This window comes from Gouania willdenowi, chromosome 1, assembly GCF_900634775.1.
Source record: "Gouania willdenowi chromosome 1, fGouWil2.1, whole genome shotgun sequence".
Taxonomy (NCBI): domain Eukaryota; kingdom Metazoa; phylum Chordata; class Actinopteri; order Blenniiformes; family Gobiesocidae; genus Gouania; species Gouania willdenowi.
In genome coordinates this window covers 35,744,349-35,758,844 of record NC_041044.1, presented here as the reverse complement: position 1 = coordinate 35,758,844, position 14,496 = coordinate 35,744,349, and the positions used below count along the sequence as shown (strand labels likewise).

The 14,496-nt window shown below is 37.8% G+C and overlaps 1 protein-coding gene across 2 annotated transcripts; it reads left to right on the top strand.

Annotated features, from left to right (window-relative positions):
- Positions 1 to 2,602: 2,602 nt before the first annotated feature.
- khsrp (KH-type splicing regulatory protein) lies at positions 2,603 to 14,182 on the top strand. 2 transcript variants are annotated; one of them, XM_028457383.1, is made up of 18 exons: positions 2,603 to 2,766; positions 3,798 to 3,903; positions 3,989 to 4,042; positions 4,123 to 4,159; positions 4,253 to 4,311; positions 4,400 to 4,471; positions 4,557 to 4,614; positions 7,860 to 8,007; positions 8,118 to 8,216; positions 8,300 to 8,464; positions 8,586 to 8,688; positions 8,882 to 9,003; positions 9,089 to 9,391; positions 10,215 to 10,309; positions 10,400 to 10,479; positions 10,574 to 10,774; positions 10,933 to 11,129; positions 12,916 to 14,182. In XM_028457383.1, the coding sequence occupies exons 1-18, from the start codon at positions 2,677 to 2,679 to the stop codon at positions 12,922 to 12,924; spliced, it is 1,998 nt and encodes a 665-aa protein (XP_028313184.1). In that variant the 5' UTR covers positions 2,603 to 2,676; the 3' UTR covers positions 12,925 to 14,182. The 2 variants fall into 2 exon arrangements, with proteins under 2 accessions (XP_028313184.1, XP_028313174.1); XM_028457373.1 differs by having other exon boundaries at positions 10,400 to 10,491.
- The last annotated feature ends 314 nt before the right edge of the window (positions 14,183 to 14,496 follow it).

Genomic DNA, 14,496 nt, shown 5'->3' with positions numbered 1-14,496 from the left:
CTGCAACTATTGACTAAATAGTTAAACTTCATCCATTCAAGCTCTCGTTATTGTGTCCTGACCGACGCCCCGGGGGTGAATGAAGCTTAAACACTCAACGAACCAACCTATTATACAGTCATTCAGTTAAATCTAACCAACAATATCATTGCTGACTTCAACAAATAATTAACAAAACGAGGACCTCTCAGTATAATGTTGGGATTAATTATCATATTTTAACGGTGTGGGCTTCAATTAACCAAGAAAAACTAACAAACAAAAAAAAAAAAAACATAAGGGAGTACAGAAAACAAAAAATCACCCTTAGCAAAAATTAGTTTAAAGTGTGCTACAAGTATACAGTACTTATTTTATACTAAAACTGAGGCAGTATACTTTTTATATACTATGTTTTATATACTTGAGAAAAGTTTAGTGAAGTATACTTGGCTTATACCAAAAAGCATAAAGAATAGTCTTTGACTAATTACATTATTACTTAGACTTAGACTTGTACTTTAATACTGAAGCTTATACATGTACATTAGTATACTTTTCTTTTTTTTACTTCTTTCTGCCCAAAGTACTAATATTTAGTATATCTTGATCCAAGTGCAGAATAAGGTCAAGACTTGTGCTTACATTTAATTTAGCAGACTAATAATGATTTTCACTACACACATTTGCTTTGAGGTATTACCCCTGTTATAAACTTACATGTTCAAGATCATATAGTGCTGGAGTTTAAAAGTTTACAGTAAATAGTTTTAATTATCTTTATGTAGTTATTCATTTTTTGTTGCAAAGATGTGCACTTTTCTTTTACCTTTTTTGACAAGAAAGGACTTCAGCTTTATCTTATTTACATTTTTACAAGCAAACGCACACTTTTTCCTTTACCATTTTTGACAAAGAAGGACTTGATCTTGGAAAGACTATTATGTTTACATTTTTACATGCAAATGTGCACTTTTTCCTTTCTTTGTTTCTTTTTTTTTAGCAAAGGACTTCATTTGATAGAGGCTTTTTTGTTTTTTAAATGCACATCTTTAATGATTTAAATGGGCATTTGTAAATACACTGTATTGTATGTTTTAAAATGTTATATAAATGTATCATAGTTGTTGTCAACATTCTGTCTTGTGATTTTGTAAGTACATTGCAGTCTAGTGTACGTACAGTATGAGTTAACTTTAAGAATACTTTAAGAAGTATATATCAAGTATATATAGATAGTATGCTACAAGTAATGTGCACAGCAAAAGTACAAGTATACTTAAAGTTTAACAAAAAGTAAACTAGTAGAACAAGTAAAAATAAAAGTATACTCTAAGTATACTTCAATAAACTAAAATGTGGACTAGAAGTATATACCAAGTATTCTAGTAGTATACAGATGACTGTACTTGTTGTATCCATGAAAGTGTACTTTTGTAAACTTAAAATGACTTCATAAAGTATACTTAAATAAACTAAAATGTGGACTAGAAGTATAGACTTGATACACTAGTAGTATACTGATGAGTAGGGCTGGGCGATATATCGAATATACTCGATATATCGCAGCTTGTAGTCTGTGCGGTGTTGAAAATGACCATACCGTTAAACTCGCGGACTTTTTTTTTTTTTTTTTTTTTTTTTTTAAATATCTTAGTGGCATTATGCACAAAAGGTGCACTTAAATTTAGTGTTGTTTTGAAATGTCATCTTAATGACAACATGCACAAAAGGGCACTATTTGTTTTAAAATATTGTAGTGGCATTATGTACAAAAAGTGCACTTTAATTTTGTGTTTTGAAATGCCATGTGAGTTGCATCCTGCACTAATGTCTTGTTTTGAAATGTCTCTGTGACAATTTTGCACAGAACGTGCACTTTCTGTTGACAATTTTATGTTTGAGCCACTCGTTGTTTAATAAATACAGTTATGTCAACTTTGACTTAGTTGTGATATCCCCTTTTTTGCATGAAAGTTTAAAATTGGCATATATTAATGCAGTATGATCAAGAATGTTTTAATGTAGACATATAGAATCATCATACTGGTGTGATTTTGTGCATCAAAGTGTTAATTCAAGGGTAATGCAAAATATCGAGATATATATCGTGTATCGTGACATGGCCTAAAAATATCGCGGTATTTATAAAAGGCCATATCGCCCAGCCCTACTGATGAGTGTACTTGCTGTATACTTGAGAGTGTACTTTTGTATACTTAAAATGACTTTATAAAGTAGTATATTTTTATGAACTTAAAATGCCATTTTTCAAGATTGCCCTAACAGAGAACCCTAAAATGTATTTTAAGAATCACTCCAAATACCCCCTGCAATGTGCCCCTTGGGGTACTCGTACCCGGTTTTGGAACCACTAAAGCACGTTGTAATTTTTTTCTTTGAAATGTAGCTTCTCTATAAATAAATTGTACTCACTGACTGTTCTGATTTCAGCCAATAGGGGCGGTGTTTATGTTTTTCCACGCTTTATGCTGCACAGTGAACTTTAATATCCGACTTTAGAGGAAGTACTATGCTCTCTGTACTCGACGCTCTGATTGGTTCATCGGACACACTGTGTGTCCGACATTTTCATTGGTGTCTGGGGCGAGGGCCCGCCCTCCTGCTTAGCTTCCCGCTCCTGCGCTGCGCAGCTCAGCCGCACTGACCGCCTCCAGTGTCCGCAGTGAGAGCACTATGTCCGATTACGGCGCTCTGCCAGCTAACGGAGTCGGTGCTGGGATGAAAAAAGACGCATTTGCGGATGCGGTACAAAGAGCCAGACAGGTAAGCGAGTCAGATTCCCTGCCTGGTTGACCATGGCCGGCTTCAATTACGAAGCTAACAGCTAGCCGCTAGCGCCTGCCATTCATTTGTCCTGCACGCTGCTCGGTATTGAGCTTCATCCAAATATGTACACAATGCACTTCATTGACGTTAATTTAGCTGCTATTTTCGGTTCTTAAAACACATTTTATTATCTTATTAATGCGTAAACTCAATCCAGTAAAGCTACGACAAGCAGTTTTTATAAAAAATACGCTAAACTTAATATCGTGAATCACAGCTATCTAATATCGGTCTCTCATCGGATTCTGTTATATTTAGTCAAGTTTGTGCAAACAATCAAGGAATACGAGTTCTGCTATTACTTTACAGACAATCAAAGGTAATAATTCAACATTATGGGCAGGAAAAGTGTAAGTAATAGCAACAATAATAGTAATGCTATAGTAGTGGTAGCATAATAAATAGCATTAGTGTACCTTTCTATTTATTGTAATCTGCCATGAACGGATCGACTATCTACATATTGTACTAGCATTATTTTAACCACACTGATTCCTCAAAGCTTGACTCCATTTAATCTCTGAATGTGTGCTGTGGTATCTGTAGCACATCCTCAGATCCTGATTGTTGGTATATGTAGCTTCTGTGGTTTTAGATCCCCCCAAAGGCCTATATTGATTCACATTGTTGTGATTTTAGTGAATAGAGATCTGTATTAAGCTCTGTTTTCAATGTGTGCAACAGGGTTATGACTTTTTACATTAGTTCAAGGCAGTGTTGGTAGAGTAGATTAACTACTTTATACTGGAACATGTGAAGAACTATATTGTACTGATATATTGTTTTCATTGTAATTTATATTTGTCTGATCGTAATACTACACCTAAATGTTTCTTTCATTCATTACCCTGTAATTTTAGAACATTGATGATATCAAGTTATTTTTTCTTTTTTTTAGATTGTTTTTTTTTTTTTTTTTTTTTTTTAAATTGTTTTTAATCTAACTGGTGAACCTGATGTTTTTCTAGATTGCAGCTAAAATTGGTGGAGATGGCATGCCCCCAATGACCAACAACAACGGAGGAGGGGAGAGCTATCCATTCACAGCGCAGAAACGTTCCCTGGAGGAAGCAGGTTTGACAGTTAAAATCAGGCACGTAGATTATTTCAGTTTTCCTACAACCAAAGTAACCATTTCTTTTTCTTTTTTCCCCCACAGATGAACCTGATGCTAAAAAGTTAGCATCACAGAGTGATAGAGATTCTGCAGCATGTATGTTTCATCTTGTTTGCCTCTGTATATATTTTCTGCCATGTTTTATGTTATTCATCTGTTTGTTTTCTTTCTTACAGCCATCGGAGCTCAGCTTGCTGCTCTTTCTCAACAAAGGTATGGTTGTGATATTTTTTTACATTCTCTCTGTTTGAACCTTTTTCTTGTTTTTTTTGTGCACATTTAATTTTCCATGTTTTTTTTTTTTAGTGTCAGGTCCTCCACAATGACAGAAGAGTGCAGGGTGCCTGATGCCATGGTTGGTCTCAGTGAGTATTTGTCTTTATATTTCTTAATATACATGTTGATGCATGTTTGAAGACTAAATTTAAATGACCTTTTCTTTTGTACCTGAAGTTATTGGTCGAGGAGGTGAACAGATTAATAAAATACAACAGGACTCTGGCTGCAAGGTCCAAATTGCTCATGGTAAGTCATATGGGACTTGAATTAATTGACATTTCCTTATCATGCTCTCGATATAAGTAGAAAAAAATGGTCTTTGAATTTACAGACAGTGCTGGTCTTCCAGAAAGAAGTATTTCTCTGACAGGTTCACCAGATGCCATACAGTAAGTGATCCTTCTGTTGATCGTCAGTTTTTTGTTTTCAATGTAGCTCAAATGTGTTTGGATTTTTGAGGTTTTTTAAATGACATATTGGCAAATAAATGCACTGACTAATTAGTCCTCAAATTTGAATGTGAATGATGTGCCCTTTTCTCAGTTTGTAGTTCAACAAATCACAAGAAATGTAGGTTTATCAGCATAGTCTTAAAGACGTATGGGTAAGGGAATCAAAAGCTAACCAGGGCTTAATGCTGGTATCTTGAAGTAGTCAATAGTGATTAATGGCTGAGACTATTGGAGTTATACATAGTTCCACGTCACAACATACGGGCATTTCCTGACCCGGCGCCATTGTTGTGTGCAGCCAAAAGAGCACAATATGGTTTTGTGTTGGGTTAATGGGTGCACTAATAGTAGTTCAGTTAAACGTGGATTCCTTAATAAGGGAAGTCGGCAAGTCAGATCCGTATCTTTGGGATAAGGATTGGCTCTCAGGGCTGGGTCAGTCTGGCTAGGGTGCGAAGCGGGGCTGGGCTCGTGCCGCGGCTGGAGGAGCAGCCTCCGCCGCCCTCCTCTCCCCGCCGCCAGAGACCCAGTGCTCAGGCCGTGTCAGTGCCCCCCCCAACTCCCAAACGGGCGACCCGGCGTGCGCGGGGCGGTGTCCGGTGCCGGGCAGAGGGGGCTGGGTCTCTGCGGCTGGCGGCGGCGACTCTGGACGCTCGCCAGGCCCTTCTCACGAATCTTCCCAGCTGCGGTGCCCACCGGGGTCCCCCCATCTCCCCTCCCTTTGAAATCCATGATATAAATTGCCTTGTTTACTTGCATACCCTGCCTCTCACAAGCACTTTCCCATTCACCGTCATGCTGTACACATTTTTCATCCAACCATTCACGGAGTGGTTGTACGCCTCGAGTGATTTGAAAGCCAGCAGTTTTCCATAGTATAAGCACTTTTGGAACAAACCAAATAGTTTAGAATGTCTATGTACATTATAGCTGGAAGGTATTCATTTATTCATTTATTTGATGTGGTGGGAAGAATCAACATGTACCACACTACAACATTTAAAGCCAAGGCTAATTTGCAATGTCCGTCTCTATTTGTGGTCAGCGGTATTTTAGTTTGACAAACTTCGTAATACTGATACATTCCGTCTTGCTGTCGTATCTGTGTCTGGTTTGTTTAACTAAACCATCTCTATATCGCTTTTTGGGTTTTTTACCGGCCATTTGTGTTGGTTTTGTAAGACATTTTAACCGTCTTTTGTGGAGTAGAATGCAGCAAAGCAGGTAAACAATACAAGCATGCCTCTAAGCTTGCCCTCACAGATGGCGTCTCTGGGGAGGTCACGTGGCCTGTGGGAACTATGTATAGCCTAGTCCAGTGTTACTCAAATGGGGATATGTGGACTCCTAGGGGTATGCGATGGCACTACTTGAGAAAGACAGAATGGGGGAAATGAACAAATGAAAGCATCAAAATATGGGGTTTTATAATGTTTATTTTTAGTTAAGAATTATAATACTACTAAATATTACCAGCAACTCACAAAAATGACAACAAAAACCCACAAAATAAGATATACTCAATAATAAAAAAGAGCAAACAAAAAAATACACAAAATGACACGAAAAACGCACACTTAAAGAGAAAAATACTTACTATTACCAGCAACACAAAATAACAGACACTAAATGAGAGAATCAGGAGGCACTAAATACAGATTCATACCAATTATTTACAATTTTTAAATATGATTATCACTCATTCATCCATCTTTTTTTTCACAGAATTTTTAGCAAAACGTTGTAGTCAGACAAACGGGGGTACTTGGATTCAAAAGTAAGATAAATGGGAACCACTGGCCTAGTCTATGTAATGTTAGTTCCTGAGTAATTGTCGCTTTCCCCCAAATTTACAAATTTTCACAGTAGGGCTGCAGGTATCGCTTCTTTTTGGACTCGATTAATCTAGCACTTCATCAATCGGATCATTTTTTTTGTTTTTAAGCAACCAAAACAAATAATGCATAATGAAAATGATGTGGCTCTAAAATGAAGCATTTGGCTTTTATTTCTAAAAAAAAAAAAAACAGGTATTTATTCCAACTCCAACATTTGGCTCCAAAACTAAGCCCATTTATTGCATTTTACCCATTTAGTGTATATAAATGCCAGTACTAACAATTAGATAACAATACAGTTAAGTCAACTTACTGTAAAACTATGAATACAAACTTTAACTTAAATAGTAAAGGCCATTTGGCCTTAGTTTTGTCTTAATACAATACAACATTACAAATTAAGGATTGTACCTTCTGCAAATTACCTACCTGAGAACAAAGAATGAATATAAAATAAAATATCAAGCCAAACAGGTACACAATGTATACAATTTATAAAAAAAATAAATGTAAATAAAATAATTATAAATAAGAATCAGACCTTTTTAGCTGTAATCTCAATTTCTGTTCTTGTTTTTCATATAAATATTTAGTTTTTTGAGTATATTTTTATTATAAATACCTTATGCATGGTGAGGATATGTTTTGAGATGTGTCCTCGTGTGTTTGTGTGTCTGTATCAGCGTGTCTGTGTCCATGTCCGTTTGTGTCTGTGCCCGCTTGTGTTTTTGTGTCCGTGTGTGTGTTCGTCTGCGGAAAGTTATGCGAGTGAGATTTTATCCTATTTAGTCTCTTGTTACTTATATTTCATCACTATTAACTCATAATACAGGATCAAATGCATTACCTTGTGGAGGCTCTGACTCCACTTGCTGAAGTGGCTGCTGCAGCATCGTGAAAGTTCTGTTATGGTGGGCAAGATCCATCTACACTGGACTACATTGTCTGTGTTGCGAAGCGTAAAATGATCCCACATATTACACATTTTCTGCCTTTTTCGCACTCCACCGGTGTCCACATCGTCAGCCAGAAATAATTGATTAATTCAGTCCGGGTGATACGAACTTTGATGACGTGACGTGAATTAAACGACACTTCGAGTCAGAGAATTTGCTTTGAATAATTTTTATAATCGAGTAATTCGAGGAATCGTTTCAGCTCTGTTTCACAGAAAACACAACAATGATACGCCTGACAAACTTTGATGATTTATGGATGTTGTATCATGCAACTTTCAGGACCTGGAAAAATCGTGTATCATGTACTACTAAAGACCCTCCATTTCATGCAGCTAGAAGTCAGCTGATTTTTGTGTTGTTTTTTTTTTTTTAAATTTGCTTCCAGGAGAGCCAGGGCACTTATCGACGACATTGTTTCTCGGGGTCACGAGCCGGCCAATGGTCAGTCCGGTTCAATGCAAGAGATGATTATTCCAGCAGGCAAGGCCGGTCTAATTATTGGAAAAGGAGGGGAAACGATCAGGCAGCTGCAGGTGAGACTCGTGGTGTTCTGTGAAGCCGATTATCAGAAGTTTTCTATTGTTCAAGCATGGTAAAGTGTCTTGTTTTTAACACTTTTCGTCTTCCACCTCTGTAACAATAGGAAAGAGCTGGAGTTAAAATGATTCTTATTCAGGATGGATCTCAGCCACCCAACGTCGATAAGCCCCTTCGTATTATTGGAGACCCCTATAAAGTGCAGGTACTGTTTAGACATAATGAATGATTTCTGGTGTTGGTTTCTAGTTGTTCTGTGTCCTTCATGTTTTGGTATTGTTTTTGAAGCAAGCAAAAGACTTGGTTAATGAAATCCTGCGAGAGAGAGATCACCCTGGTTTTGGAGATAGAAATGAATATGGATCTCGGATGGGAGGAGGAGGAGGAGGAGGTGGTGGTGGTGGTGGTGGAGGCGGCGGCGGCAGCGGTGGCAGTGGTGGTGGCGGCATTGAGGTGAGTAAAACCCCCCAAGTTTTTCCAAATCAGTAATCACCTTATGTGTTTATTTAAAAAAAAAAAACAAATGAAATACAGTTTTCAGCTCTTTTCTTGATATTTCTTGTATCCACCACAGATTGCTGTACCTCGACCTTCAGTCGGAGTTGTGATTGGACGTAATGGAGAGATGATCAAAAAGATACAGAGCGACGCTGGAGTGAAGATTCAGTTCAAGCCAGGTGAACCCTGCAAACATTTGAGATATTTTAAACTGAAACATAAATTGCATTAAATTTGTCCAAGTGTTCTAAAATACCAAGACTGATTTGGCTGAAATGTCTTAATGCCGGATTTTAGTTTGTCCATGAGTAGATAAAAACATGGATAACGTCTTAATAAGTTTACCAATGTTTTCATTTTGTCTCATGATAGATGATGGTACTGGTCCTGAAAAAATCGCTCATATAATGGGACCACCAGATCAGTGCCAACATGCTGCTTCCATCATCACTGAACTTCTGCAGAGCATCCGTGCCAGAGAGGAGGGACAAGGGGTGAGCTGAGATATCAAACTTAATATATCATGAGATCTGGGATGATTCGAGTAAGTTTTGATGTCATGCCGTTTCCATTCCACAGGGTCCTCCTGGCCCTGGAGCAGGGGGGCCACCCGGGGGCCGAGGGCGTGGCAGAGGTCAGGGTAATTGGGGTCCTCCAGGAGGAGGAGACGAAATGACCTTTTCAATTCCCGCTCACAAATGTGGGCTCGTCATTGGCAGAGGGGGAGAGAATGTGAAGGCCATCAACCAACAAACCGGAGCGTTTGTTGAGATTTCTCGTCAGCCGCCGCCCAACGGAGACCCCAACTTCAAAATGTTCATTATCCGCGGCTCCCCTCAACAAATCGACCACGCCAAGCAACTCATCGAGGAGAAGATCGAGGTGGGTTTGAAAAAATTGAGAAAAAAAATACCTTCTCAATGAAGACACTACATTGTATTGAATTCTACACAGTTAAAATTATATAGATTGATTTAAATTGATCATGTAAATGGCATCTTAAAAACAGTTTAAAATAAGATAAATTACTATCAAGAAATAACAACAAAACAGTATCTTGCATCTCAGTTTACATGAACACAATGTTATATAAAGATTTTTTTTTTTAGTTCATGTATTTGAAGGGCTCCAAAAAGTAACTTGAATTTGAGAACGTATGTTCATTTGGTCAACACATGCTAATTTCTAATTGCTAATTTCTTGCCACATATCAAGCATGCATATTTAACCGACAATTAAAATCTTTTTGTTGTTTAGTTCTCTTACCAGGGATTTAAAACTTAAAGTTAGTCACAGGTGCAGGAAAGTTGATGGTCTTGTAGATGTTGCAGGAGGTGAAGTAGGAAGGTCGTCAAGTCATTGCACAACATGATTTATTTTTAGGTTAACAAATAGTTTTATCATTATTTGATTTGTCATTAATCATTAATAACAATTCTTTATTTCATTATATTTTTAAAGCTATAGGGAGCCATTGCAAAAGAGTGAGTCAGATTTGGTTTAAATTGAAGGATTTTGGGCCACAATCACTCAAATCTGCAAGACCATTGAAGACTGTTAAGTGTTAGCACATGTAACAAACCAGTGCATCCTATAACATAGCACAGGCAGGTCAATGAAAGGTCAATGTTTTTATATATATATATATAAGATTAATCTTTTAATCTTTAATCTTAATTTGAGAGCTTTCTAATGTTTTCCTCAGGCTCCTTTGTGCCCAATGGGTGGTGGCCCTGGTGGACCCATGGGTCCATTTAACCCCAACCCTTACAGTTCAGGCCCTCCTGGTGGTGGTCCTCCGTAAGTACAACCGATAAACCTTTATTAAAAGCAACTTTGAGTTGGATTATGCATCAGTGTATTTATAGTCCTTTTGTCTTTTTTTTTCAGTGGTGCAGGTCCTCAGTTCTGTCCTCAGGGGTGGGGGGGTAATTACCAGCAGTGGCAAGCCCCTGGTCCCCAAGACCCCAGTGAGTACAGAGGTCAGCGAGCACATTCCATCTCCTCTGTGTGTTCGTGTGTGTGTGTTTGTGTTCTTAGTGTTTCCTCTGTTGCCTTCATTAGACAAAGGAGCCGCAGACCCCAATGCAGCATGGGCAGCCTACTATGCACAATACTACGGCCAGCAGCCAGGGGGCGCTATGCCTGCACCCACTCCAGGTGCTCCAGCTGGTCCAATGGCCCAGAGCCAACCAGCACAGGCTGCAGGGGGTCAGCCAGACTACACCAAGGCTTGGGAGGAGTATTATAAGAAAATGGGAATGAGTAAGTGTGACTAAATGACTGTTTGAAATTTACCTTTTATTTTTAACTCAATATTCAGGCATGGTAGGTTGTTTTTTGTGAAACAGAAAAGTTGGGAGTTTAATAACATACATTTCTGTAAAAAGTGAAAGATGATTGAATGAAACTGTTTAATCCAGCCCAGCCTGCTGGAGGCTCAGCAGCTGCTCCTGGTACAGCGTCACCAGCCTCAGTGGCTCCAGCAGGGGACGCCGCAGCTGGTGGTCAGCAGGACTACAGCGCCGCCTGGGCCGAGTACTACAGGCAGCAGGCTGCCTACTACGGGCAGGGCGGAGGAGCTCCTGGACAGGGAGCTGCTCCATCACAGGGACAACAGGTAACGAATTGATAAGTTATCATCATCCTACATCAACAACTGTGTAGCCCTGTGTATGAAAAGTTCTAATAAATTTGCCTTTACAAATATTCATGCTTAATATGGGTAATTTAATTATTATTATTAATTTCCTATTTCTTCGTTGTATTTGCATTGAATGCACATGCTGTAATCACACGAGATATGACTTCTGTCCGTTTGCTAAAGTTGTTACACATATTTACAGTTTTATGGTGGAAATATAGTTTAATGCGTGATATTGTCCCACAATATGTTGGTGAGGGTTTAGTCCATGTCATACAGCCATTTCCATTTGAGGAGGTGACCTATAGGTCTCTGATCATCCATTTACAGTGAAAAAATTATGTGTGAATGTAGGATATTGTCCCAAAACATGCACGTGAGTGTATATTTCCTGTCATATTGCAATTTTGGTTTTATTTTCTTATTTTTAAAAAGCAAAAAAGTGAAATAAGAAAAAATATTTCTGTTTCAGGAAGTGAATTTTGTTTTTTGTGTTTTTTTTTTTTTATCTGTCTTTCACGATCATGGAAAATTGGAACCCCTACTGCTGCCTTGTTTAATTATTCAATTCTGGTAAATAATTCAGTAATTGGGATATTATTATTTTCAAGCTAATTCATTCTCGTGGAACTACTTCTTTTTATTAACTGGCTGCTGCTTAATTTGGAGTGGTTTCTTCTACCAGCAGTTTTGGCTTTGGCAACATTTTGTTTAGGTCATTGCTTCAAAACGAGGGCTAACTATAACTAGTATGTGTAATTGGTCCAAAGTAAAATAGCAGCCAAAGTGGAGCTGTTCTCGTGAGGTTTATGCTCATTCCCCTGTATATTTATTCTATGCTTTGTAAATCTAACAGTTCACATATACTTTTTCTGCTTTGTGTTGAATTAAAAACTTTAAACATATAATTATTAGTCAGGAATTGGTTTTATTAAAAATGTTTGTCCACTATTGTGATACTGGTGAAAATCAGATCTTATTTTATGACAAATTTAGAGAGGAATTACTGCAGTAGATTGACTTAGGATGGTCTGTTTTACTGTGATGATGAGTGAATATTGTAGAATAATTTCACACTAGTAGTAAAACAAGTTTGCAACAGCAGCCCAATGGCTCTTTGCAGCGCTAGCTTAGCTTTAGCATTAGCTTGATTTCTAGCTTTAAATGCTGCATACTCAGTGATGTGATTGTTACTTATGGTGAATAAGGTAGCATTTTGTTTGCAGCTCCACCAGGACTTATTGCCGTGTTTTAGGAATTACAAATTAGGATCCTTTGCTTTATTTTTTTTATGTATGACTGCCGACATGCTAAGCTAACCATGCCTCCGTGTCTGTGAGTGTTGTTCTCCTGTTGCAGAGGCATGCGCACCCAGGCACTTGCTCACATGCAGCTTCAGAGCTTTCAATTGTGTCTTTCTTATCCATTTACACGTATGATTTACACTGTAACTAACACCAGAGCGCTACTGTTTACCTTCCTAGTTAGAAGTGCAACGTTGAAAAGTGTCCGGTCTGAAATGCGGCGCAGCGTAGCGTTCTGAAAGTTGTGTAATCAAATACACCGGTATGGCGGTATATTAAAAATTCATATAACGACAATATATACCGGTATTTGGTATGAACCGGTATAACACCCAGCCCAACAGTTTAAAGTATGTAGAGTTGCCATCCAGTTTTAAAGAAGAAAAGAAAAACTAATACTACCGTACTAATTGCAGGTATTTACGACTAATAACTAAATATATTGATTTCTCTTACAGGCGCAGTAATGCATCGACTTGGTCTGAAGTTGGATTTGAGGAATCGTTGGACTACTTTTGTGCTTTTTTTGTTTTGTTTCTTGACTCTTTCAGTGCAGTGTGTAGGATTTACTTGCATCTTGCAGTAATGTTGCTTTTTGCAACCTACTGCTGCTGTCATTATCTCCTTCCAAGCATCCACAATGACTGAGATACTCACACGGGACTGAGAAAGGCCTCCGTGAAGCAGTTTGACTGGGGGCTGTCAGAGGACCTGCTCACTGTGTAGATAAGAAGGGCTCGTTGACACAAACCCTGCGTGCCCAATTCTGGATGGTTATGTTCATTAGAAACGTGTATTTCCACAGATCTCCTTAAAATCGTACACACTGGCCCTGAAGGATAAACAAGTCTGCGATTTACTCGACTAACCCCCACATTTCACCTTTTAAACGTCGTCTGTCTTTTAAACTCAACTTTAAAGAAAGAAAAAGGAACGTGTTTTGTCCACACATTAAACAATGCATTACAAACACCTTTTGTTTCATAGTAGAATTTTCCCCATCAATCACCTTTTTGTGATTGTTTCAAGAATTTGTTCAAAATTTGAAATATTAAGAATCTGTTATCGCTTGCTAGCACAACAGCTTTTCAACATCATTTCACATTTACATAGTTTTCCTTTTTCAGTTTTCTGAGGATGAAACTCTCTAGCAGTATTTTCAATATATTACAGTAATGTTTGTACAAAAAAATTGTCTTCTTTTTTAACTTTTTGCTTTGTAACTTTATTTTGGAAAAACATTCCCTGCGTAGATTGCAGGTAAATTGTTTCCCTCTTGCCCCCACCATGGTTTAGTTCTCTTATTTTATTTTGTGTAAGTATATTTTCCAAGCAGTCCTGTGTGTCTGTTTACACTGGATGCTACCAGACAGAAAACATTGTCTAAATGGGCTTTACAGCACTAACTTGTACAGTAAGCAGATTAGTTGCGTGTGCATGTACAGTATGTTTGTGTGCTGGACTGCATTCGGTTCTTACAGCCTCACTGTTATTTTCTTCCAATAGGTTAAGGTATGTTGATTTTTTTTTTTTTTTAATATAATTTTTTACAGTTTGTTTTTAAATACTTAAATAAAACATTCAACTGGCTTGGGTGTGTTTTAATGGTGTTTATCATACACACTGATCACCCTGTAATCCATTCGTTACATCGCCTTTTAATGCTATGTGTGATTAGATAATTGTGATACTGTAGATTTAGTGCATAAAAATATTTTGTGAGTATGTTTGTCTTTTTGTGCATCTTTGGTGTTTGTCTTGGTACCTGATTAGTTATACCTATGTTTGTCCAGTTTCATAATTGGTGTCTGTTTTGATTTGACATCAAAAAAATGATTGTGATTGATTAGCTCATGTTGCTTTTTTCCCCATCTATGTGTGTTTTGGTAATTTCCATTGTAGCCATTTTGGCAAATCTAATTATGTGAAATGTCTTTTTTTCCCTCTAAATGCCATTATCTGTCACTTCATCTATTTGGTCTGTGTAGCTTTTTTCTTGAGCATATTTTTAAGGGGTGGGACGATAGATTGAATTCAAT